This window comes from Perkinsus marinus (assembly GCF_000006405.1).
Source record: "Perkinsus marinus ATCC 50983 genomic scaffold scf_1104296943660, whole genome shotgun sequence".
Taxonomy (NCBI): domain Eukaryota; phylum Perkinsozoa; order Perkinsida; family Perkinsidae; genus Perkinsus; species Perkinsus marinus.
This window is the reverse complement of record NW_003211731.1, coordinates 23,804-50,675: the sequence shown is the minus strand read 5'-3', so window position 1 is coordinate 50,675 and position 26,872 is coordinate 23,804. Positions and strand designations below refer to the sequence as shown.

General features: G+C 46.6%; 8 protein-coding genes across 8 annotated transcripts; 1 reads left to right on the top strand and 7 right to left on the bottom strand.

Moving 5' to 3' along the window:
• Positions 1-5,049: 5,049 nt before the first annotated feature.
• On the bottom strand, positions 5,050-9,138 carry Pmar_PMAR015046 (hypothetical protein; the record flags this gene model as incomplete). The annotated part of the gene is made up of 10 exons (XM_002781039.1): positions 5,050-5,162; positions 5,953-6,044; positions 6,125-6,226; positions 6,429-6,517; positions 7,131-7,280; positions 7,405-7,504; positions 7,550-7,593; positions 7,930-8,127; positions 8,182-8,276; positions 8,985-9,138. 10 exons carry the CDS (start codon positions 9,136-9,138, stop codon positions 5,050-5,052), a joined length of 1,137 nt encoding a protein of 378 aa, XP_002781085.1.
• A 1,064-nt stretch (positions 9,139-10,202) lies between these two features.
• On the bottom strand, positions 10,203-10,352 carry Pmar_PMAR015045 (hypothetical protein; the record flags this gene model as incomplete). Its single annotated transcript, XM_002781038.1, has 1 exon — positions 10,203-10,352. A coding segment is annotated over one exon (150 nt), but the record flags the coding sequence as incomplete, so codon positions are not given.
• A 444-nt stretch (positions 10,353-10,796) lies between these two features.
• On the bottom strand, positions 10,797-11,001 carry Pmar_PMAR015044 (hypothetical protein; the record flags this gene model as incomplete). Its single annotated transcript, XM_002781037.1, has 2 exons — positions 10,797-10,895; positions 10,945-11,001. The coding sequence occupies 2 exons, from the start codon at positions 10,999-11,001 to the stop codon at positions 10,797-10,799; spliced, it is 156 nt and encodes a 51-aa protein (XP_002781083.1).
• A 79-nt stretch (positions 11,002-11,080) lies between these two features.
• Positions 11,081-11,328, bottom strand: Pmar_PMAR015043 (hypothetical protein; the record flags this gene model as incomplete). Its single annotated transcript, XM_002781036.1, has 2 exons — positions 11,081-11,159; positions 11,200-11,328. Coding segments are annotated over 2 exons (208 nt in total), but the record flags the coding sequence as incomplete, so codon positions are not given.
• Positions 11,329-12,660: 1,332 nt separating this feature from the next.
• On the bottom strand, positions 12,661-12,812 carry Pmar_PMAR015042 (hypothetical protein; the record flags this gene model as incomplete). Its single annotated transcript, XM_002781035.1, has 1 exon — positions 12,661-12,812. A coding segment is annotated over one exon (152 nt), but the record flags the coding sequence as incomplete, so codon positions are not given.
• A 4,915-nt stretch (positions 12,813-17,727) lies between these two features.
• On the top strand, positions 17,728-18,725 carry Pmar_PMAR015041 (conserved hypothetical protein; the record flags this gene model as incomplete). The annotated part of the gene is made up of 6 exons (XM_002781034.1): positions 17,728-17,802; positions 17,846-17,965; positions 18,010-18,087; positions 18,129-18,212; positions 18,356-18,513; positions 18,572-18,725. The coding sequence occupies 6 exons, from the start codon at positions 17,728-17,730 to the stop codon at positions 18,723-18,725; spliced, it is 669 nt and encodes a 222-aa protein (XP_002781080.1).
• Positions 18,726-19,883: 1,158 nt separating this feature from the next.
• On the bottom strand, positions 19,884-20,417 carry Pmar_PMAR015040 (hypothetical protein; the record flags this gene model as incomplete). Its single annotated transcript, XM_002781033.1, has 4 exons — positions 19,884-19,911; positions 19,973-20,160; positions 20,191-20,251; positions 20,374-20,417. The coding sequence occupies 4 exons, from the start codon at positions 20,415-20,417 to the stop codon at positions 19,884-19,886; spliced, it is 321 nt and encodes a 106-aa protein (XP_002781079.1).
• Positions 20,418-20,812: 395 nt separating this feature from the next.
• Positions 20,813-23,040, bottom strand: Pmar_PMAR015039 (hypothetical protein; the record flags this gene model as incomplete). The annotated part of the gene is made up of 2 exons (XM_002781032.1): positions 20,813-20,845; positions 20,884-23,040. 2 exons carry the CDS (start codon positions 23,038-23,040, stop codon positions 20,813-20,815), a joined length of 2,190 nt encoding a protein of 729 aa, XP_002781078.1.
• Positions 23,041-26,872: the final 3,832 nt, after the last annotated feature.

The window sequence follows — 26,872 nt, the reverse complement described above, 5'->3', positions numbered from 1 at the left end:
ATGCACATCGCACTTGTCATGCGGCGGCCGTGGCTTACATGCTGCAGGCTGGTGTGGGCGGCTGTAACGATTGTGAGGATCGCAGATACTGCACTAACTGTCCGGATAACTGCTATTACCGCATTGGAACTGGGTGCGTCTGCAGATGACCTCCTATCTGAGATACGTGACCCTTACATTCCCGTTGAACGGGACCTATTCATCTATTGGGTGTAAGGAACTCATAATGGTTAATTTTGCATCATTAATCTTACTTGCGATCTTTAGGCATTAGCTGTGTCCTCACACTTTTCATGAGCTCTCTGCGCCTCTGTTGAACTTCGGATGGGAGTCAACTCGGGAACTGATGATTGCCACACAGTATGTGTGTGTGATAATTCTTCAAGGCTTGACGCCTCTCATCTGTTTGTCACTCATCAGACGAGCATTTCTGGTTAATCTGGTCTACTCTTTTCTCTGTTATACTTTCGTCAGACTTCCTGGGAAGTAGCAAAGAACGCATGAGATTACAAGATATGTCTGTGACCCGTCCGATATTCGATTCTGATCTGTGACGTATACTGAAAAGTCCGTATTTTTGGAGCTCGATACACTTCATTCAGTCGTATCTCACGTACTTTAGGGGGTTTTCTTTCGGATCATAATCTTCGGTCTATTTGATAGACTCTATACCGTCACTATACCCAATATGGATACGAGTCTTAGCAGAGAAAGCGATGTTGGGTTGCACAAGAATCCTTAGCTTCGAATAAGGAGTCTGAGGAGGGCAAACTATGCTTATTATAGTTATTATAGTAACTATTTGCAGTATTACTGCAAATAGCTGCTGCACGACACATTGAGAAGCAGGGCGACATGGTTCCGGATGCTGTAAAGCTGATGCAATACGCGAAGCCTGAGGCGACAGGCCACAGTTCGTTCGATCAGCGGGTTATTTCTCCTGCAGGTTTGTTGCTAGAGCTCGGGAGCGAGCGATAGTGACAGGTCGTTCACGCTACCATCAAAACGAGGCTGTTCTCCCGTCCGAGAGGACCGTTCAGAAGTGACGAGCGTCGTGTGAGTACCGCAGTGACCGCACATATTATCGTTCGCCAGCCTGTCTGAGTTAGGCTCGGTCGAACCGACGTACGATGGTTGCTGTGACTGCGGCAGGGTCGCTCCACCCTCGTTCTGACGAAGGCTCCACTGAAATCGAGGAGATTCCAGTCGGCCTCACGCCTTTCATATCGGACATTACTGCTGTCTGGAAATTGGGATAATCACTTTCTACCTGCAGTCTATCTAGTTAATAATCTACAAGCGGTTGTATTTATACCATATTTACTGTTGTATAATGTGGTGTTTTATGGTCACTGGAGGGGAGCCAATGATTTAGTGGCCGGAATGGTGGAACGCGAAGCTATATATCTCGGAAAGTCCACCGCTACATAGCTATGGCTGTGTAGTACAACAGCCATAACACGTGTGGATCCGTAACGAGATGATATCATACTAACAGTGTAGCATGGCCACACGTTAACAGGACTCCGTACTCTACGCTGGACCGCACATTGCCCACGTAAAATCACACGGTGTGATTCACACAACTTCAGCTAATGTGGACTAGCAACCAGCTCACAAAAAACCTAACACTATATAGTATATAGTGTCAAGTGTACGGTCTATAGTATATACCGGACACTATAGCTACAACTGGCAAACTATATCGGGTATACCACACGTACTAACTGAGAGAGAAATAACAACAGATGAAAGGCGAGAATGACGAGAAAAGCAAGCTCAACGCAAATAATTTGTATTAACACCGTGGATCAGAGCTGGGGGACCCATTTACAGGAGAAGCACAGCATTTTGCTGTAACATTCCTCCTTGGCATCTGAAGGATACCAATTGACCGAGACGCAACCCAAAATGCATTTGTTGGAGAATGGCTTCAGTCTATATCTGTATAACGCAAACAAAAAAACTACCCTAAATGGCATAACAAACATCCAGATGGGGGTAATATAACATATTTGCATTGGAAGAATGATTGGTGAAAAATCAGACGGCGTATGCCGTGTATGATTTCTTTCAACCCAGCCCGCCACTCCCGGGAGCAAGCATCGGTTGGTCGACCGTGCGCGGGCTCGCATCGCCGGCACGCGCCCGCCGTACCGCAACCTTCGCGGCGCCAGCAGAGGCGCTCGTCGGACTAACTCGATGCTTCGAGCGCTGAAAGTCATCGACACCTTCTGTCTTCCAGCCCACTAGACCCAGGCGCCCAGGAGTGGGATATTTCACGGTGTATACACAGTGTGTATCACGGTGTGATACACGGTGTGTATTACACACCGTGGATCATAGCTGGGGGCGCTCTGGCGCACAGTCGCCTCCCTGCACTTGCACGAGAACAACTGTTGAACCTCGAGCATGCACGGACCATAATTCGCACAAAGCAATTGCGGAGCAAGCGAAGCAAGCGGAGCATATTCAGCAACAACAGTAGGCACTTTCTTGTTGTACGTGCGTGTATGGTGGGTTATTTCGACTCAACTACCCGAGCTTCTAGAGGCTTCAGATTGATCAAACGAGTCGTCTAATAGACGACTGCACACGTGAATCGGAGCATAGACGTCGTCTATGCGGATCCACGTGTGCAGGCCAAGCGAATCGATCGACTTCTCAGTCGCTAAACACAGGGTAACTCTTCGAGAGTTATAAGTTTTCTACGTCACATCGGCTACGGGTGTCGAGCTGCACAATAGTATACGTACCACATTAATCTTGGGAGTTTATATTTAATTTGAGTGGATCCGTCAACAGGCCCTGTGGCATAGAGTATCTCACCGTCTGCGGTTTCAGTTGTTCCCTGTCATCTTAATGCACATCGCACTTGTCATTGCGGCGGCCGTGGCTTACATGCTGCAGGCTGGTGTGGGCGGCTGTAACGATTGTGAGGATCGCAGATACTGCACTAACTGTCCGGATAACTGCTATTACCGCATTGGAACTGGGTGCGTCTGCAGATGACCTCCTATCTGAGATACGTGACCCTTACATTCCCGTTGAACGGGACCTATTCATCTATTGGGTGTAAGGAACTCATAATGGTTAATTTTGCATCATTAATCTTACTTGCGATCTTTAGGCATTAGCTGTGTCCTCACACTTTTCATGAGCTCTCTGCGCCTCTGTTGAACTTCGGATGGGAGTCAACTCGGGAACTGATGATCGTCACACAGTATGTGTGTGTGATAATTCTTCAAGGCTTGACGCCTCTCATCTGTTTGTCACTCATCAGACGAGCATTTCTGGTTAATCTGGTCTACTCTTTTCTCTGTTATACTTTCGTCAGACTTCCTGGGAAGTAGCAAAGAACGCATGAGATTACAAGATATGTCTGTGACCCGTCCGATATTCGATTCTGATCTGTGACGTATACTGAAAAGTCCGTATTTTTGGAGCTCGATACACTTCATTCAGTCGTATCTCACGTACTTCAGGGGGTTTTCTTTCGGATCATAATCTTCGGTCTATTTGATAGACTCTATACCGTCACTATACCCAATATGGATACGAGTCTTAGCAGAGAAAGCGATGTTGGGTTGCACAAGAATCCTTAGCTTCGAATAAGGAGTCTGAGGAGGGTGGAACTGTGCTACAGTGTGGAAGCTACGCATCGGTGATACAGGAACGGTCTCCGACTCGAGCCTCGACTCGAGGCCCTCGAGTGTTGAGCTTCGAGGTGAGCGCAAACTATGCTTATTATAGTTATTATAGTAACTATTTGCAGTATTACTGCAAATAGCTGCTGCTGCACGACACATTGAGAAGCAGGGCGACATGGTTCCGGATGCTGTGAAGCTGATGCAATACGCGAAGCCTGAGGCGACAGGCCACAGTTCGTTCGATCAGCGGGTTATTTCTCCTGCAGGTTTGTTGCTAGAGCTCGGGAGCGAGCGATAGTGACAGGTCGTTCACGCTACCATCAAAACGAGGCTGTTCTCCCGTCCGAGGGGACCGTTCAGAAGTGACGAGCGTCGTGCGAGTACCGCAGTGACCGCACATATTATCGTACGCCAGCCTGTCTGAGTTAGGCTCGCTCGAACCGACGTACGATGGTTGCTGTGACTGCGGCAGGGTCGTTCCACCCTCGTTCTGACAAAGGCTCCACCGAAATCGAGGAGGCTCCAGCCGGCTTCACGCCTTTCATATCGGACATTACTACGGTAATGCCCCAAATCACAGCGATTGAATTTCGATGAGGCTCTGGGAATTGGGATAATCACTTTCTACCTGCAGTCTATCTAGTTAATAATCTACAAGCGGTTGTATTTATACCATATTTACTGTTGTATAATGTGGTGTTTAATGGTCACTGGAGGGGAGCCAATGATTTAGTGGCCGGAATGGTAGAACGCGAAGCTATATATCTCGGAAAGTCCACCGCTACATAGCTATGGCTGTGTAGTACAACAGCCATAACACGTGTGGATCCGTAACGAGATGATATCATACTAACAGTGTAGCATGGCCACACGTTAACAGGACTCCGTACTCTACGCTGGACCGCACATTGTCCACGTGAAATCACACGGTGTGATTCACACAATCTCAGCTAATGTGGACTAGCAACCAACTCACAAAAAACCTAACACTATGTAGTATGTAGTGTCAAGTGTACGGTCTATAGTATATACCGGACACTATAGCTACAACTGGCAAACTATATCGGGTATACCACACGTACTAACTGCACGAGAAATAACAACAGATGAAAGGCGAGAATGGCGAGAAAAGCAAGCTCAACGCAAATCGTTTGTATAGACACCGTGGATCAGAGCTGGGGTCCCATTTACAAGAGAAGCACAGCATTTCGCTGTAACATTCCTCCTCGGCATCTGAATGATAACAATTGAGCAAGACGCAACGCGAAATGGATTTGTTGGAGAATGGCTTCAGTCTATATCTTTATAACGCGAACAAAAAACTATCCCAGGTAGCATAACAAGGATACAGATGGTGATAATATAACATATTTGCATTGGAAGAATGATTGGGAAAAAATCAGACGGCGACTGAATCCACCTCAGCGCCGTGATCGTCAACAGCGATGAGTGTAATACCACCCTTCGATGAGCTGAGATCGATCTTCGCTATCCAAACGTGATTGAATGTACCTGATGGAGGGGAGCCGGAATCGTGAAGTCGAAATCGTAGAATCGCCGTCAGATTAATCGACTCTTGTTCACATTGCAACATACAATAAATTGTACGATACATAGTAAACCAACACTTCTGCTATGGAAGCTTCTATTCATCTCTTCTGATCTTATTTCAGTCGAAGACGTTCAGCAGCAGCTTCTCCATTGCTGTGAGCAAAGACATCTTCGCGTGTCATCTTACAATGTGTAAGCTATGAATTACGCTCATATGTGATGCCTTGATGAGGTATTCAAAGATCAACCATATGGATAAGACTGTATGCGGTAGAGAATCTCTACAACTGCCATATACCTCGTCATAGCCTTCGACTCTTACGCCCGTGAGCCCCTCCCAAGTCGCAGTGCATAAACTCCGCCTACCTATATGGCTGGACCTCCTCGAGGTCGTTATTGAATCAGAACACTTTGCTGGAGCACTAGTGTACTAACATGCATTGAATCAACGCCGTTGATGATATTACGAATCACAACTATAAATGCATTGTACTGTACTCAGTACATGATATTAGCAAAATGTGAAGAGGCGGCGTTTTAGCATGATGTGAAGAGGCGAAGCTTTAGCATAATGCTAAAACTACGCCTCTGCACATTATCCGGGGATTATGTCATGCAGCGTGGTTATAATACTCATGCTCCGTAACTACGTTCATCATGTGATGCGGGAACTCTGATATAGTTCTATGCACTATACCAACCACCGAGGAGTACATCAAGCATTTGTGCATGAAAATACGAAGGAACCTACCTAGCTTTGCGAAACGTTCATCTTCCCGAGCAAGAGCGTCTTCAGGCGGGCTGTCATTGGGAGAAACTCCCCATTTCCCATCACCCACGAATCTGATACAATAAATACGCATATAGAATACGAAAACCATGACGGACAAATTCTGGCAACGAAACGATTACACCAGCCTTACACGGTGCTGAATCCCTCGGCTTCCCCGACTTTGCCGTTTCTCAATGGGAGTGAACGCTTGAACGCATGCACATGATGCTCGAACGCCACCGTAATGTTGATTCTGACACACAAGGCGAGAATACACCCATGAAGTACTCCAAGACAAGTCTATTATGGGAGGAGTCCTCGCCGAGGATGGTTCACGATGCTAAATGCGCACGCAAATCGCATGCGAGAATCTCAATGATTATCTCACGATGAGGTGATAGTGGAGAAGATACTCGAATGAACATAATTGAAACATTCGCGGAGAGAGTGCGTACTTAGTAAAAAGTTCCTTCTCCCAAATGTCGCGCAGTCGACTGCCCTGTGCCCATATAGCTGGATCCGATAGGCTCGGATACATCGGCATCTGAATGAGAGGAGAAGCACTCCGTGATCTATTCCAGGTTAACATTTCTCATTTTAGTCGAAAAATTTCACTCGAATGCTTTTTATACTAGAGAAATTTTGACCATTCACGAGCCTCCTAATTCAACGGAGGGGAATACAGTGTAGCCACTTTGTGATCCGAGCTGTAGGTCAGAAGGCTCCTGAATCTAGGTAACCAATCACAAAGTGATACTATAGTCGGATCTCGAATTCTCACATGCACTATGGTACATTCGAAATCCGACTACGGTCGTCGACTTAACACAAAATGGCAGATTATATTATAGATTTGAGTTCTCGTCAATCGGGAATGCAAAATCCTCAGGCAACTTACCCGTTTTCTAGGAAATTCACACGACTTTGGGGCGTTAATTTCTCGCTCGCAATCGCATACAAGTAACGATTTCGAATATGGCCGTCATGCTGTAGTATTCGATCACTCATCACTGTACCTTAGCCTCGTTAAAAACTTAGCCCGCAACACTACTAAGTTGACGCAAAATACTGAATTCATAAACTATTTTTCGAAGAAAAAACGCTCCTGGTAAGTCCTGACGAGCAGACGAGTGATCCTCGGTCGCCCAGCAGCTCACATGATACACCGCTAGATGCCGAGCTTGCCGTCCAGGAGCAGTTTCGATACCGTCAAGTTGTGCTGATACCCATCGCGCTGTATTCAACGCTGGCTCACCATAGTCCGAATCGAGTGCCCATAGGACTGTGGAGTGACCGAGGACGTGTACCTAGGAGCTGGAGCCTTCAGCGATGCAGTCAGTGGCAATGCTCTATTGCTAGAGAGTCATCGCTTTCAACTGTTGAGTTCATTCGAGGAACCCGCACGTCACACTCATCGACTCGAAAACTCACATGATTATTGGATCGGTCGCATATCTCTGGCACTCGTCCATTAACCACTTCAAATGCAAAATAGCCGTAGTAAAGCGGTCGAATTCGTCGCATAGTGTTCCTGAATATTCGAAACTTGCCAAATACGCCTGCCTAAATCACTTACATATCGCAATCTTGGGAGCTGTATCGGACGTCTCTTGGCTTCGCCTACAAAAAAAACACATCGTACACATTAAAAAATTCGTTTGTCACTAGATGAAACGAATTCATGATCTTCATATATACAGTGTCTTCGCATTCGTTAGGCAATTCGGTCGGACCGGAGTGAAACCTCAATAAATATAACGAACATTTCTTCTCAATCGAGTCGCAGAAAACACCATGATTTTTTCGTCAAGCAGAGCTTGAGTACTGAATTCCCTCAACGTAAGCGTAAAAACAATTTGTTTTAAACAAATATGCTTGATCACAGCTGTCAGAGGAGCGGAATCGACTCTATACGAATGATGAAGTGAATATCGATATCAGTATGTCAACTCTTACATTAACGCCGAGATCATGGTTGCCAGTAGTGAAGATTAACGGTATCATGTAACCTTGATCATCATCATCATCATCATTGTCGTCTTTTAACGGGTCCTTCGGTTTCACACGTATCTTATCCCAATTCGACAGAAACTTATCCCAGATGCAAGCACACCCAATCAGCGAATTGTCGTAGCTCACATCGCCGGCAAAAACCTGACAAGAATCTTCTGAAAAAAGGCGGAGCGATGCATTTTTCACGTTTCTTACCCCGACATACGGATCGTATTTAGTTAACTGTTCGCTCACTTGCTGACCCAATTCGTTGGCACCAGCGTCACCTCCAACAGCGATAGTCACTTCTCCTGATAAGGAAAAACTCGCTCGCCATGAACTCGCGCCCTCTTTCTTGAACGGATTTAAAGGTCTCGATCGACGCAACTACACCCCTCCACATATTCTTAGCATACATGGTGTGCAGCTCATGATTCATCAATGAAGTCGAGTTTCACCCTGATATTTGAATATGATAGCTTTAGTAACACTATCACTAACCCGGCAAGGTATATGCAGTGTTGGAGGATCATATGGTCACTATAGCGTACAGAAACCAGTGAGAGTTCCTCACGACTCCCATATTTTCCACCAACACACGTAATTGACCATGTGCTTATTCTCCCACACTGACTATATCCAAATCACATGGAGCAACGAGGAGCATGAATGTCTCTGAGACGACTTCGACTAAAGGTTCCGTGATGACCAAGAACAGCTGAAGTTCCGACGAGGAAATAGATCCTCCTGTGTTCCCTAGCGACTTCCAAATGAGAGGTGAGAAAGGAAGTCAATGATGCTTAGGAGTAATGATGGATTTCCACGAGCTGTTCGAAAACGATTATGGAGAGATCTTATCGTGTTGACATATGCACTGTCCCAATACAGCTACATAGCCTTGTCCCATAGCTAACGTATTGCTATCAACTCCTCTATATATAGCTACATTTTCTTAACTAGTTGTTGAGTGAAATAATGCACAGTCGAAAGCAAGAGATCAGCTCACGTTGAAAACCTACCACTCAGTGGGACCGTCCGAAATCTTCTAACATCACTGACGATTTCATCATCAGCGCTTATCCAGAATTCCACGATAGCTCCTGGAGACAAGCCGTATACGTAGGCCGCATAAACGTCTCGCGAGTAATCACCAGGGACCTGAGCGCGATACATGACTGATGGCAACAACGACTACCTAGAAGCTCCTAAGAGCAACCATCACTTTGACATTTCAGGGCTACTGTAACGCAGCGCTAGAGAACTCGTAAACTCTCACTCTGTAAAGGCAAACAAACAATGAAACACAGTAAGCTGTTCACACATGATATTGCGCTAAAACACGGTTTACCCCAAGCGACACTGCGCGCGACATGGAGCAAGAGAAACTTCAAAAACTGAGGTATTCGATGAATGTGTTTCCACGATTCAACCTACTGTGAAGCGCTGAGGAACAACCTCTTGTTTGCGCTGATCTCCGCTCTCTCGGTACACGAACACGACTTTCCTCGACTCATCCGCAGGAAAGTGTGCCTGCGATTCGTATGAACAGTAGTCAGCAGATGAAACAGAAAATAAATAGGGCATAACCTAGCTCAGCTGGGGAGCTACCGAACATATGAATAGACTTCATTTTATTTCCGTCTTGGACCACTGTTGAGCCCCGAAGTACTACTAACCAGTTCGAAGAGTATTCTCACGGAGCACTGCAGACTAGTCAGAAGTGAAAAACCCGTATGGATTCACGCCAACATATAGGGAAATTTTCATTGTATATGTCATTATTATCATCCGACATGCCCAGAAAATATGTTGATGATTTGAGTGATCTGTTCATAGACTATGACATCGCATCTTCCTGGCACTGTAGGGTTAGGTATAATGCCACGAGGTGATATGCGAATGTCTGTATCGGTGTTGTGATATATACTCGTTTTCCTCACCTGTTTCTCCAATTACTGAACTGTACTTACAAATTCGAGTAGTACAGAAACCAAAAAACATACCCTAGAATTTCCTCCTATATATCAACGACATAAAAACGAACCACATTGACCTATATAGAGGGCAAGAGGAATCGATATGTATTGAGCTACTCGGACAAATGAGTTTTCCCAAGTCAGAATGACATGACAAACTTATTGGTTTGGAACTATCATGTTCGACGGGGCTAATATATTGTTAATGTATGGTGGCAAATTCCCAGAGACTAATCTCAAGTTCTGAAGGGGAGGTCTTACATTGATGATGACTTCACTAGAAAGATTCTTAGCAGCAGTAAGATATATCTGGCAAGGTGCACGTGTACTTCCATGTTCGCATGGACGATGACTCAGTGTGAGAGCCCTGGTGAGCCGAGACGACCATTGGAAATTCGACGGCCATGCTACCTGAGAGAAAGGCAACTCGAGAATACATGGTTCCCTTTGTTGTTCCATATGCACTATTGAAAGATGTGTTATCACAGCAGACACTTCCGTGAATATTCGCTTAATCTGATTGATTCATTTCCACTAGCCCTCAAGGCGCTGTTCCCGAATGCCAAAAGTACCCCCCCCGTTGACGAATTAAATTCTCGTATATTCTCAGGAAGAGAAGCCGTCGAGACTGCGGCCAAGAAGGAAGAAGGCCCTCCAAAACCTCCCCAATGGAGAGTCCCCAGCAGTAGATGGCGTGAAGCCGGCGCCTTTGAGTAGACGCGCGTGGCTATGTACCATGCATTACTCGTTATAAAGTCTCAATCGAATGCGAACTAAACGTCACAAGAGCCCGCGAGAAGTAGCTTGGGCTGAAACCTTTTCTTCGGAGTCACGATTTTCGATGATGTTCGATAGTCAGATGCTCACCGGAGTTCCTCCAAGTACAACTCCAATACCATGATCGACTGTTGCGAATATCGCAATACAGGAACGCTGCAAGCCATAGGCCATCACCTGGCAACCCATCAGAATGACAATCATGTAATAAGCTCTGATTTAGTACCCCAGCTATGAGGAAGGAGGCGAATAAGCATCTAGTGATTTGCATGAAGTTGCCCATTCTGAATTTAGTCGCGAAGAACTGAAAACTCACACTCACTGAAAACACTCGAACGTTCGAGTAGCTGCTATACACTCACTATCGGTATCGCCCCAAGAGTAGAACTAAGGAAAACTTGGCTATGGTAGGTCCACATGGTAGGCAATTGTATGATGTAACTGCACTATAAGTGAGGACTCGATCTTCGCTAATGCTCACCATGCTGCAAGCGCGGCCTGCCACTTCAATAGGCTCTCCAAAGCCGTCAGCCAACTTTCACCTAGTTGTAAAACCTTAGGTATTATCGCTATAAAGAGGTGAATAAGAAGCATGCCTCCTAGACATAACCTAAGACAATGACTCTTTCTTCGCTTGTCTCCTCAGCCTATATAAGCTCGGCACTATATCATTATAATACACGAGGTGTACCGCTATAAGTGTAGAGACATGAACAATGCCTCTTTCTTCGCTTGCCTGCTCAGCCTATATAAGCTCGGCACTATATCATCATAATACAAGAGGTGTACCGCTATAAGTGTAGAGACATGAACAATGCCCCTTTCTTCGCTTGTCTCCTCAGCCTATGTAAGCTCGCCACTATATCATCATAATACAAGAGGTGTACCGCTATAAGTGTAGAGACATGAACAACGCCTCTTTCTTCGCTTGTCTGCTCAGCCTATAAGCTCGCCACTATATCATCATAATGCACGAGTTGTACCGCTATGAGTGTAGAGACATGAACAATGCCTCTTTCTTCGCTTGTCTCCTCAGCCTATATAAGCTCGCCACTATATCATCATAATGCACGAGTTGTACCGCTATGAGTGTAGAGACATGAGCACCGCCTCTTTCTTCGCTTGTCTCCTCAGCCTATATAAGCTCGCCACTATATCATCATAATACACGAGTTGTACCGCTATGAGTGTAGAGACATGAACAATGCCTCTTTCTTCGCTTGTCTCCTCAGCCTATATAAGCTCGCCACTATATCATCATAATGCACGAGTTGTACCGCTATGAGTGTAGAGACATGAGCACCGCCTCTTTCTTCGCTTGTCTCCTCAGCCTATATAAGCTCGCCACTATATCATCATAATACACGAGTTGTACCGCTATGAGTGTAGAGACATGAACAATGACTCTTGTTCATGACACTTAACGATAACTAAGGTCGCGGTAGATGGGGCCGCTATGCCAGTGGAGCGTACTATTCTGGAATCAATTTGGCCAATGGGGCCGCTATGCCAGTGGAGCGTACTATTCAGGAATCTATTTGGCCAATGGGGTCGCTATGACAGTAGACTATATGATTCGAGAATATATTTGGCAAATGGGGCCGCTATGCCAGCGGATAAGATCATTCAGGGATATGTTACGCGAGCGAGTGTAATGCACCTATCAGAAGTCTATCTAACGAATGGGGCCGCTATGCAAGTGTAATGCACCTATCAGAAGTCTATCTAACGAATGGGGCCGCTATGCCCGAGGATGCCTCATTCTTTGACTACTTCATTGAGGAACGTTAGTCTAGTGGTGCGCTTTAGATAGAAATTTTAACGTCAAGAGCTAAGACCAGTTTCACGAAACAATTTTGATCACAGGGAGTCTAGGGCGAGATCTAGCAAGGCTTGAAGCCAGACGAGTTTTTCGTGACGAACATCGGTCCATTGAACTTACAGTAGCTGTTTGGAGCTCGATCCAATAGAAATGACAACGGACCAATACCAAACAATTAATATGCATAGCGACAGGACGCTCAGAACTCCAAGACGGGCATAGTCTGCTGGAGTTGATGAACGACTACTGTCCTCTGTCGGCACAGGAAGGCCCTGACAGTGATGGTACACGGCGACAAAAGTACAGCTGCTGACCCTAGTCACCTCGATCGTAAGGTCACCTTCTTCTGCATCCCCAAGTATCCTAGAGTAGATAACTTCATTTTTGATCCGTCCCAGGAACCTCGTAGTAAGCAGTGCACAGATAACTAGCACCGCTGTAACGAAGGTTTGGGATACTATGAGCGCATCTCGGTAAAACAGCGTGTTGAGGTAAGGCAATGAGCTGAGCATTGCATTGGCTCGGAAAGCTAGAGTGCAAAGTACTGCCCTTGGTCACAACGCAAGCCGTAACGTGACGAATACGATGGAGAACAACCACCAAGTCGAATTGGAATATAAACTTCGCACTGCACAGTGAGCAGGACCATGATCGGATTTATGCCAGCAGTAATATGCCGCTCATATTTCACACGAGCTTAACTGTAACTGCACCTGCATCTTGGACATGCGCGAACAGTTCGTTACTTGCCAAACATCTACTTATCAGCGACTTAGTAGCAGAGTTTAATGAAGAGAAATAATAGTTCTTGAAAGTGCTCACATTGTTCTCGTTGTTGTAGTTGGAATAATGCACCTGAGCAACTAAGGCGCCAAGTTTCATCCAGTCGAATATATATCCGCACACTACTCCTCAAAAAACATAAGCCTATTTCGGTCTTATTCGTAACCTCGCCGCATCGTCTCATTCATGACTGATCTCTACCTTAGGACCTAGCATCCACTCGAGAAGCGATAGTCATAACGCAGTACTTCCACAACTCAACCCGTAACAGATATCACACACATTCAAGCAGCAAACCAAGGTCAGATTCGTTGACCAACATACACGCCCTGAAGAAGTGTGAAATGTTATCATACACTCAACTCTTCTGATTGCACTCATGACCTTCCTAATGTAACTATAGCGGCGGAACAGGTCACACGTGAAAGCACCTTTCACGAGTGTCCTACTGCTTTTCTTAAGCAGTTACTGCAAGTTGCCTTACGTCCATTGCTTCAGTATGAGCTCACGACGACCTGCCGTGGAGCTAGTGAATCTCAATGTTGCTACAAACAGAGCTATCGAGTCAATTCCAACGTAGGGGACGAGACGTGCAAAGATGACTTTTGTGCTCTCTTGCTTCGCTCCGCTAAGAATGTTTGCATGTTGTGAATTTTCGACTACACGATTCGTGCAGTCGAAAATTCGCGGGTGTTCACCTCTCCTGAATTTCAGTAGCGCTCCCAGGATTGAATTTAACGAGTTCGATACGATCCTGAGAGCGCTCTTGAAACTCAGGAGAGATCTATCGAACAGGCGGTTCACATCGTTCGTGTAACACGAACGATATGTCTATCTCACTGCAACTCCTAAGTAGACTTTGATCAGTTAAGTATCGACATCTAGATGTAGCTGGTTCTTTTGTGACTAGGGCAGGTGCGGCTATGTACCACGTATCACTCGCTATAAAAGAAAGTGTCAATCGACCAGGCCAGTGGCAAGGAGTACGGCTGATAATATCAGCATATGTTCTCCAGTGGGAACATGGATTACGATGATTATTAGTCATCGTCTCACGCGCTTCAGTGGCTGTGAACGAGTAAGAGCATTCAAACTGGCCAAGCATGTTTCTCGCGAAAAGAAATGCAGAAATTCCCACAAGATTTCCCATTTCAGTACTACCCGAGAAAAGGATCATTCTGAAGTGCATTTCAGAGGGAGTTAACTGAGCCATACCACTGCTGTTCATCACTCCATGACTGTTGTTGGAGCATTTATGGTCTCATTTATTCCTATGTTTTGCATTGCTGTATTACTGTCCACTCTATGTAGGTTCTAAGCTCAGTAGTTGACTACCAAACGCCGTCGTTTCGGCTCTACCTTTCCGGTTCGCTCAAGTGCTGGTGAAAATTCCACGTTAATGCAAGCATGGCAAACACATGCGGGTACGATAATTTCTCAAAATTTCCTCAGAATCTTCGTATAGTAATTGTGCATGTGTATATTCTCCCACACTGTAATTAGACGTGGGCCTTCGCGCGATTAGAGAAATCAGTCTTGTCGCACTCAGTGTTGAGCTTTCCAATGCGAGCCGATACGGATTACATCAATGGGAGTTCTCCTTCCTTGAAGAGAACCACAACAATGAGTACGTTCACAATTACCTTTGAACACGATTCATTCAGGATCACATAGAAGCTCATATTCCCCCAGCAGATCGCGTTATGTCGCATCCTTTCCCAGCACAGAAAACGATCAGAGTCCCTTGAATCGATCCTGGGCTGCTGGCCAAGTACGAACTACTCTTGACGACTAGGCAACTCAAGGCTATGGTTAATGCAATCAAGAGATTCTATTTACAATCGTATTCACAAAATCATCAAATAACTTCAAGCTAAAGCTAAGATTCGATAGTTGTGGACTCTACTCTATGTTGTTTCAACTTATTGACTGCTGATTTCAGCAAGCGTCGCGTCAAACCTTGTCTGCTTCTCCCGAGATCGAGAATAGTATAGCAGAACTTTCCATGCAGTACCAAAACCTAAGTGGACAGCTTGAGAGGCTCTTCAAGGTCAGTTTGTTTGGCGTGTCGTTAAATTCAGCAAAAAATTGAACTTAAGCCGTTAGAATCTGAACTACATTGATGATACAAGGCGTCATGCAGTTGACCATCAATATAGCTGAGATCCTGAGCCTGTTCTGAACCTCAGAACAGTCTTGAAATTTATGTTTACTCTCCTCAGCTGAGCTCAGGAAATTCCTTGCTCATTCGAGGAGTTGATGCACGAATCTGGTCACCAGATTCTGGTGTGAAATGTACCGATTTTCCCGAAATTTCCTCAAATTTTCTATAATGTCGGCAACACATGTAGTTGAAGATGTGCATATTTTCCTCCCCCCACACTGATTCAGAACTTGGACAGAGAGGTCCAGGAGAGACAAGCAACTGAAGTGAAACTGAGTCGTCATGTGCAACAGCAAGTTGAGGAACTTGTCAACATAGTTAGAGAAAGCGAAACTAAGACTGAACAGGTGAGCAACTGTTCAGTGTATGAGCAACAACTCATGAGAACTACTTGAGCGCCAGCTCCTCTTTATGATGACAACACTTGTCTTAGAGTGCAGTTGGTAAGTTCCGCTCACTTGCAGGACGTGGGACAAGCCCTGAAGGTCCTCCGATCCGATTTGGGTCTGCAAATCAGTGAGAGCACAACCAGGCATCAACAGAAGCTTGAAAAAAAGATCCTGGAGGAGCTCAACAGAGGTGCCCTTCTCCATAGCAATGCTCAACAGTTCGCAGTGTTGGAGGAATATGAGTTCGCTTTCCTCAGCTGCGTTCGGGACTTTCCAAAGCTAATTATAGACGTTATCTCGAGTAGAAGTGTACAGAAACGAAATAGAATATATCATAATTTTCATATTGTCACCAACACATGTGGTTGCCCATGTGCCTATTTTCCCACACCGACAGACGATGGCATTCCGGTTACCCTTCAGCCGTTGAGAAGTGCACCGCTGATTTTGGCGATCGACTCAGCAAGAAGGAGGCCGATATGAACCAACGAATATCAAAAATTGAAAGCTCGATCAGGTTTGATGGCACGTCTGTCATTTTCCTATCCTTTTTATGGTGACCGTAAGGCATCACACGGCGTGTGAGAGGAGCTGTTCACTGTGAAATTCCACTAGTTCGCTTAGAAAACGACATTTACCATTGCATCACACCAGCGTTGTTTCTAGACGATTCTTGATACTTTGATTACTCCCACTGAATTGACTATGGCGATTCAGCAGACTATTTTTCCGATGAGTTAATATCCTTATTCAGGAGAAGCACTGAGAGATTCACCGATGCACTAGACCCCCTGAGAGCAACTCTAAACGACTTGTCATCTCGTCTGGAAGAAACCGAGTCTGCGTCCACACTCACTCGACCAGGGGAAGACCAACTCCTTGCTGGTCGTCTTAAGCAACAGGTCAGCATAGGAAGGATGTCTGTGTGACTTCATTCAACCCATAGGTGCTAACACACGTCGAAGACAGATTGCAACAGCTCAAATCTGAAATCATTGACGAGCTCTCGAGTGGGCCACGGAATTCTTTCACTATCAGATGACATTTTTGTAGGTCGCGAACGATCGGCCCCGCGGGAAGGCGATGTTGAAATGAAACTTAAACTGGAACAAGTCGAAAGGAAGCTCGCAGGTTAGCGAGCGCCTGTGGGGTTATTCGAACGTATCATTTCTACTCAGTGTTGAAGGAATATATATTCGCTCTCCTCAGCCGAGCTCAGGAGTTTCCTCGCTCATTATTGGAGTTCATATACGAATCAGGGCAGGAGTGTTCAGAAATCGACGAAAATCGTCTCAAAATTCTCATGTCTTCCACCGACACATGTGCATCTCATCATGGAAATCTTTCCCACACTATTTCTACTGAGCTCTGAGGGTCTCTCATTGTCATTCTAGAATGCTACACAACGCGAATGAAGTGTCGTATATTGTCATTCCGTAGCTATCAATTTTGACACCCAGCTCGCGTCCCTGCGATCTGAGGCAGAAGACAGTCTGAAAACGATGAACGAGCGAGTCGATGCTCTCCGAGATGAAATTAAATCTAACAGGAAAGATGTAGACACGCATCATGTCGTATGTCATTCGAGTTCGCATATGATCAGACACAGCGCTTGAGAGAATACGTTAATGCAGAAGGGAAGAAAAACCAAGCTGAGATGCATCGCATGGTGAGTTCACCAATACGCAACCGCAGTACTCTCAACCTTGAAAGTGCTGACAAGTTGAAACGTCGAATTTTCTATGAGAGAGTGCAATTCCTTAAACCAATTACTGAGGAGTACGCTTGTGGGGAAGTAATTTCTATGGCGTGCGGTAGGAGCGAGAGCTCTCAAGAGTAGTCGAAGCAAGCATGACCAGCCTGCGTGAACGTCACGATGAGCTACAGGAGTCCTTCACGACCGAGCTTAGAAATGCCATGGACAGCGTAAGCTGACGAATCGATATCGGTCGCTCACGAGCATGTTTAGACACGGAACGAATTGCAAGGCGCTCGAGCGGAAAACAGAGAGACTCTAGAAAAACTCGTCCGTGCCCAGCGAGAGCTGAAGAGTCTCGTGACGCAGAATGCGGAGATGGAGAAAACGCTAGTGAGCGATGTGGTGTCTTCCTGGCTTTCGACTTGATTGCACAGGCGGACTACCAGGAGAAAGTTAATACACTTTCCACGAACAACAGTAAGTTCGTTACAGAACAGATGACCGAATTGGAAGTAAACACTGAGACGAATGAGTCTTCGATTATTTACCTCAGAAACGGACGGCAGATAATCTTGCCGAATCGCGCGGCTCTATGATGCGAGGTTTCGAGTCGGACTTGATGCGCATTGCAGAGGAAGTGAGAGAAACACTCGGCCATTGTTTGACAGTGTTCACATTACAGCTCGACTGCCACGTCAAGAGCGTACAGTCATCAACAGAGGAAAGGATAAAGAACCAGATTGAGTCCATCCAGGGAGAAGTGATGTTGCGGTTTTTTAGATTACACACGAGTTGATGACCCCTCAGATTGATTCGAAATCTGCAGAGACCGCTGACCGTTTACGGCGGATCATGGGGTCCTTGATAGAGCTCAATATGCGTATAGAGAAGCAAGAAGACTTGATGAGCGACCACAAACTGCAGAAGAACATCCGAGGGTCAGCGCTCACCAGAGGAGTCGAGCTGCTCGACTCGGGCAATGCTGTGCTCGCTCAGGCTTGTCGACGAAATTATACGCAGAAGCCTGGACGCTGACAGACTCGAGCACCGTGAGATGATAAGCCAACTTTATAAGAAGATGAACGAAGTTGTAAATGCTATGCATTATCCTAAGTATTACTTACATTCTCGGCTAGAGTTGGGTGTTTGATAGCCAACACTTTCACTGGTTCACTCAGGCACGGCGTATCAGCGTCGACTACACGGGCGATCGGACACTCAAGCTCTCTGATGCATTCACATCGCTCGACTTCCTCTATAACTGTCCCGAGGCACGAGTGGGTATCTCCCGGTATTGACATTCCCACAATATCCGATTCAAGATACTACGACCGTATTCTAGCGCCGGCAGCAGCAACTCAAAAGCAGCTCAGCTCGCTCATGAGAGAGATGAGTCTAGAACGATAATGCCATGACGTCGTGCTAGTGTGTTCGTACTGGATTTTGCTGCAGTGTTGGGTTACAAGTTTCGATATCGGGAACGTTGAACGTGAACAAGGTGAAGCTAAATGGATATACCTCAGTGCAATCCACTTCTCTTGCCGGGGCAGCTATGCCAGGCAGAGGTAAACATCAGACAACCTATTTCTCCGCGCGGGGCAGTTATGCCACCACAAGGTATGCGTCAAGACACCAATCTTCCCGCGCGGCCCAGCTATGCCACCCCAAGGTATGCGTCAATACAACCTCTTCCTCTGCATGGGGTGGCTATGCCATCCCAAGGTATGCGTCAAGACAACCTCTTCCTCTGCATGGGGTGGCTATGCCATCCCAAGGTATGCGTCAAGACAACCTCTTCCTCTGCATGGGGTTGTACTAGTCCCGAGAACTCAACGTCCATTGGAGAGTGACGAAGACTAGTGAGTGTATAGAAACACTGAAATAACATCTATTGATGACGATCTAATAACTCTGGTGTTATAACTCAATAAACTACAATCCTCATGCATCGGATCGGGCTTCTTAGGGAAAAAGCTACGTACTCACGTGAATATCGATCACGCTTTGTACATACGTACTGCCGGGCTTCTTGTTATCTTGAGCACTTCTCAATCATCTTTCGCAGGACTGCGACACTCCCGGCCCAACAGACGACAATAAAATTTGGTTGACGAAGCTGAATATCGACGGGCAACATCTGCATCGACTCGCAGCCACGACTGACACTTGTCACATTGTAGCCAATCTTGCACTTGGACCACAGTGTCCTCGCAAGTACGACTGTGAAAAGGAATCAGAGCATTTACATGCTGCAGACTCGATATATCACGGCCACCTCTTCCTCCGGTCCCTTTAGCATCGATAACCCTTAAGCTCGGACTACGTACTTCCGTAACCTCATAGGGACCAAGGAATTGCAACAAGTGACGACCTTTTGTCGATGGCGAGAACACTAACACTTTAGAGCCCACCGGATATGGTTGAGGATCAGACTTCTTACCAGCCAGTTTCTTGCTGAGGGCTGACTGCTGCAAATCACGACTCATCTGCCAAAATTCGCAATACTCATCATAGCGAAGCTTTGCATCAGCTCTCTCCTGCTTGAACAGCGATCTCAATGACTCAGCCTCATAGTCATTGAGTAACTGTGATACTCCATTTAGGAATCCCTCTACCTCATCCGGGGCTAACGTTGTCCATGGTTTATTGATACGATGACCATAGAATAGATCGGCCCTGGAAAAATCACACCCAACAAAAGGGCATAAATTATAAGACAGAGATATTGATGGCAACCAACGAGGCCACATTGCAACATCATATCCTTGTGACTCGAAAAACATCAACATTTCTCTCACCTTAGCATGGGGTCTTTCAAACCAACCGCAATAGACTTTAACATTAGGAGGCAAGCATGCTACCCTTACATCATGAGTAGCAGCCCACTTACGATAGCGGTCCTTGAGCTGGTTGTTGGAACCGGAAAAGGAGCTGTGAGAGTCAGATACTATCAATAACGGGTAACCGACCTCCCCAGCCAAAGCATCTAAAATTTGTATAGTTTCTTCAATACGAACAGACCGAATCGGTCTAAACCAAGTAAACCCAGTGGCTCCATCGGTAATACTCAATAACCCGATATATTTGTTCTTATCGCAACACGGTTTATCGTCGATTTGACCCACGGGAAGTCCCAGCTGGTGGTCAATACCCCAAATAGCGCCAGGATGAGGCGATTTCATCCGCAGGGCTCCAGCCTGCTTCCTCCATATTAATCGCGCTCGAACTCTTTGACAATCACTGCATGTCGAAATACGAGAAGCCACCGACCTGCGCAAAGCACGCCAATAATACTCATCTAATAACACCTGCGACAGCTTATCACGGCCCAGATGACCACTGCGAAGATGTACATTGTCGATAATTTTGTTAATGAGTATGCTACCACTTGATGGGTCCAGCAATGCTTGTTTGATGATGTCGCCTTCGGTAGAATTCCGTACCGTTCGCAACACGATACCATCTCTCACCTCATACAGTGGTAGCTGTCTCTTCAACACTTCCGAAGGAATAGGGCAACCAGACGGCAAAGGCTTCTTTTCTAGTAGACACCTCAAAGCTGTTATATAGACAGATCGCCTCTGATGGTCTTCCACCTCCTGCCTAAATGCCAAAGCTCCACCAAATGGATGATCTGGTCTGAGTAATTCGACCTCCTCGTCACCAGTGGTGAGCTCATCTATGCTGCATGCGAGACCGAGCAATTCATCATAATCGAAGGTCGTCTTGTCTCCTTCTACCGTCGTCGCGGGTTTATACGAGACCAACGTGCCGCCGCTTCGCCAAATCTGCACCTGCTCCATAGTTATCGACACCGATCCTTCGAGACGACCACGTGACGCTCCATCTGCTAGATTTTGCTCTGAAGCGATGTGAATAACCTCGGCATTTAGTCTGACGCAAACCTCCACTATGTAGTCCAACCAACTCGTCTCTGTTTTACTGAGACGTTTACGTATTGCAGTACTCTTCGACCGACGGAGCCGCCACACCGTTATAGCCGAGTCCACGAAAAAGACAAACCCAGGCCACTCCTCAGTGTTTTCCTCTGCTGTAGGCAACCCAAGGTCCACCTTCTTGTTGGCCGATCGGACCTTCTCGACTAACTGCACCGCCTTGAACAACGCGTACAGTTCTTTTTTCGGGACGCTCCACCTAGTCGATGCTGCCGAAAAAACACCTGCTGACCCCAGATATTTTACCAACGAAGCCTGCTTATCAGTAGACCCATATGGTTCACCAAAGATTTCGCTCGCCCATGCCGAGATACTGGCGTCGGCAAAAACCATCAACTTCTTCGTTGATACGCAACGAGGAATACACCATTGCTGTGACTGTACTTGCTGATACCATTTCTGTAGATCCACCGCATGCTGCTCGCTGATGTTATCCTCCCAGCATTTGACCTCCTGGAAGATCTTCGAAGCATTTAGCCGTGCTGCTATGCTGACATTCGAGAATATACCGAGAGCATCATACCATCGACAGTAATACCCAACTGCTTGTCGTTTAGTGATTGAACGTTGGTTCACGTCCATATTAGGAAGTCGTTGTATGACAGTGTCGGCACCAACATCCCAGATGTACCCAAGATTTTTAACTTGATCTTGATCAGTGATGGAGCTGACTCTCTTCTGCTGTTGGAAGTCGAACCCCTTTGATTTCAGCCGTTGGATGACTTCCTTCTCCCTCCTCTTAGTAGTCAGAATCGTGCTTCCTCTTATCGATATATCATCAACATAAATCGATATATTTCTTCTATCTTCTTTCAGAAGGCCATCCAGAGCAATATGTATGCATTGAAACAGACCCGCTGGAGAGCAGCATAGACCGAACGGAAGTCTAGACCATGTATATGTCGCCCCATATGCGACGAAGGCGAGCCATTCACCCGCTGATGGGTGAAGTTTTACCGCATTGAACGCACGGGTGAGATCAAGGTTGATCACATGTGGCTGTGCGCGCCACGCCATCAGGATCTCACTGATTAGGAGCTGACCATCAACACTCCCAACTCTCAAGTATTGATTTATCTCCCTTCCATCCACCGTGACCCTAGTCGAAGTTGTCGTCGATGTATCTCGGAAGACTGGTCGTAGAGGAGCAAAGTGTCGAACCTTTTGTGGATCAATAGCCTTGATCCACCCTTTTTGGAGCATGTTGTCGAGCTCCTCCTGCACCTTGATATTCTGATCATCGGTAAGAGTTCGCTCTAATGCCTTCGCTCTAGCACAGGCCTGGCCAAAGTTACGTTTCGGCCTCTCTTGGCCCTTCCATGGTAGCGATACCATGTATCTCCCTTCGACAGGGTCTTCAACCACCTCCAAGCTATCAGTGAAGGTTGGTTCCCCTGCAACCGCTTTACGACGAAATTCTCGTAGATCCTCATCACCATCATCATACTCATCTTGTAGGTGGTGAACGAGAGCCTCTTGATCTAGCGATACTCCACACACCAAGCCCATGGTCTCTCGCATGCACTCCTCACTGCTAATATCATGTCCTTGCTGTTGCTGACGCAGATGACCTTGGCCGCTCCTTACCACTGGAGATTGACCAGGCCTCAGAATAATATCGACACTGAGCTTGGAGAGTGCATCGAGACCGAGAATAACAGGTGAGCTCAGGCTCTCAATAACATAATAGCATAATTGAGCAGTTTCTCTGCTCGTAGATGTGATACAGTCTACAGCACCTTTCGCTGTAACTATAGACTTGTCTGCAAGGCATATGCTGCGCTGATGTGGGAGTTGTTGTAGGGTCAAACCCAAACGCGATGCCGTCCCACTTGACATAAGATTTATATTGCAACCTGTATCTATCAGGCTAACCACAGGTGTAGCTGATTCACCATAATGTACCCAAGCGGTCAACGTCGATGGCAGTTTTTGATCAGATTCAGAGCTCGTACCACAGACCGTAACCGTGCATCCCTCATAGAACCCAGCACCTGCTAGTTGTTCTTCTCCATCATCATCATCTAGTACACCATTCGCTGCTGTTCTCTCAGCTGGGATTTCGGATTTCCCACCAGATGGCTGTTGATGTGAAAAGCGACAGCTATCCCCTCTGGAGCAGCTATTCTTCTTCAAGAACTCATAACAGATCCCAACAGCTTTGCCACGGCTCGTTGTGATGGGACCAGTGTCTCCCTGCGCAGTCGGAGTCGATGTCGGCTTTTGCACCTTTTCTTCAGACACAACATCATGCTTGAACTTGCATCGGTCCCCGTACGTACAATGACCTCGAGCGAACTGTCGGCAAGGCACTTCTGTTGCTGCTGGACGTCGCCGTTGTTGACCTTGTGGATTCTCCTTAGGTTTGTCTTTGGGATTTGGTGCACTTTTGGTGAGATCAGTCACCGGAGCTATTCGACGATGGCGATTTTCCCACTCATCACCTCGAAAGCACAACGAAGTGCGAAGGCTCGCCATCTGACGGTCATCTATAAGCTGATCTTGTAGCCCATCACCGAATACTGCGGAACCACTGAGCTGCGTAAGAGACACCATGAACTGTAGTTGAGTCATGTATGTCGCCACCCACTCGCTATAGGGTTCATAGAGTCCATTACGTAGGGCAATAAGTTCGTCTTCATTCGACAAATAGATACCAGCACAGCTCAGGTTCCTCCTCATTCTGGCCGTACGGGTAACAAATTTGCGACAGGTCTCATTCTCTTTACGCCGTAGAGCTGACCATTGGCTTCTGAGAATGTCACGACTGACCAGATTTGAGTATGTCGCTTCCAGGATAGACCATACTCGACGCGCCCGCTTGAGGTAGTCTGTACTCCTCTCCCTATTGTAGTATTCGCTCGACATAGTGTCCGCCACCGAGTCCCAAGCTGTTGGCGATAGGCAGTACCGTGTGAGGAAGAAGTAGGCTACCCCATCATCCCAGCAGTTGTCACGGCAAGCTTCAATAATTTGCCGTTTTAACATCGGCAGTTGAGCTACATCATCACCAGTGAACTTATCGAAGGTGTTTGCTAGTCTGAGGCATTCTTTACGGACCTTCTCAACATAGCTAAACGAGACCGTAGTCTTGCCTCTTCGATCACCTTGACCGGGTTCGCTCCCGTTAGTCTTAGCGTTGGTAATCCTCTCTTTCTTGGCCTCATCAGACTGGTTGTTGATTGGATATTGGCTGGTGACCAAGTCCTCTTCGTCACTGCTGCTGTCACTTGAAGGAGGTACCGGAAAGTCGATGGGGTTAACGGGAGCTGTATTTTGTTGTCGTTGAGAACGGTCTTGACCACCGATAGCAGGTGAAGTTCGATTCCCCAAACCAGGATGGGGTGGCTCTCCTCGGATCCGGGGGCTGCGTCGGATCCCGGTAGAATGTACTAGTCCCGAGAACTCAACGTCCATTGGAGAGTGACGAAGACTAGTGAGTGTATAGAAACACTGAAATAACATCTATTGATGACGATCTAATAACTCTGGTGTTATAACTCAATAAACTACAATCCTCATGCATCGGATCGGGCTTCTTAGGGAAAAAGCTACGTACTCACGTGAATATCGATCACGCTTTGTACATACGTACTGCCGGGCTTCTTGTTATCTTGAGCACTTCTCAATCATCTTTCGCAGGACTGCGACAGGGTGGCTATGCCATCCCAAGGTATGCGTCAATACAACCTCTTCCTCTGCATGGGGTGGCTATGCCATCCCAAGGTATGCGTCAAGACAACCTCTTCCTCTGCATGGGGTGGCTATGCCATCCCAAGGTATGCGTCAAGACAACCTCTTCCTCTGCATGGGGTGGCTATGCCATCCCAAGGTATGCGTCAAGACAACCTCTTCCTCTGCATGGGGCAGTTATGCCACCCCAAGGTATGCGTCAAGACAACATATTTCTCTGCGCCTGGCAGTTATGCCACCCCAAGGTATGCGTCGAGACAACCTATTTCTTCGCGCGGGGCAGTTACGCCACCTCAAGCTATGCATCAATACAACCTGTTTCTCTGCGTGGGGCAGCTATGCCACTCCGAGGTAGGCATCGCGGTTCTATCCACAGAGGGGACATTTTTTGGAGCAATTTAACTCATCGATCATCATGGCGAGCGCAAACGTCATCGAAACGCTATGACCCACAATCGCTCGTTCGGGCTGTTCTCTCATTGAGAAATCTCCAACGACAATACCAAACTGTTGAGCTGAGTGAAGACAAATCCTTTCATGGATTAGGCCTTCCCTAAGATGAATTCTTATAGTCATAGTTACACAGACAGCTCATTGTTCAACTCCAATGATGACAACTTTTTATTGACATTCACTTAGAATGAGCGTTAACGCGCGTTGATATAAAACTTCCTAGCACTGGGCGCTGAGAGACTAGATGTATTTGGTTGATGATGAATCAATTTTATTTCATCACTTTGACCTGATCATATGTGATGATACTCTTTCAGTTCCGCTGACAACCAAACTATCTATACTAGCTGTTAAAACATCATCTCTCCTGTTGATCAAAATGTGAATCACATGCACACTGTCATGAGGGAATAAATAATGAGTGGATAAGGATTCGTGGGAGTACTTGACCTCTACCAGTTTCCGAGTCCAAGTGGTTTCTTCCAGGATCTGCTTGGGAAACCGGTTCTGAAACCTGCTCCCAGTTCAGAATCCATCAACGACGACTTGTCGGCTCGCCGCCGGGATGATGTCATGTTTATCCGTGGTTGTGAACGGTTGCCAGTATATAGTAATGGTTCATAACTATGCTCCGGGAGAGTCTTAATGAAACTCGTGAAGGTCGATCGCCGCATCAGATAGGTAAACCGTGAATACTAGCCATGTTGGATAATTTCGCCTCGAACGGTCTCCTTTAGCCTAGAGGCTCTAGGTCTCTCACTGAGATACAGGTGAGACACTTCTCGCCGTCCTTGTGTGTTCGAGACCAGAGAGGATGGCCCCCGGCATGGTCAGCCAGGCTCTGATGGCGATCCTGAATGTGATGACTAGTGAGGGGCTGGTGGAACTTCCTGGAGAGGACCCTAAGTAGTAGGGAGGGGGCGGGTGTAGCTGTGAGGAGCAGTTCGGGAAAATATGCACATAATCAACTACATGTGTCGGTGACAATATGAGAATTCTGAGAAAGTTTTGGGAGATTCTTGCTGGTTTATCTACACTTCTACCCCATTTCGTATATGAACCCTATGATGAGTGACGAAACCCCTGAGCTCAGCTGAGGAAAGCAAACACATATTCTTCCAACACTGGTGAGGAGTGCCATCTTCAGTGTGGTTGCCTGGCCCTTGGGGACACCTGATCTCATTGAAGACTATGA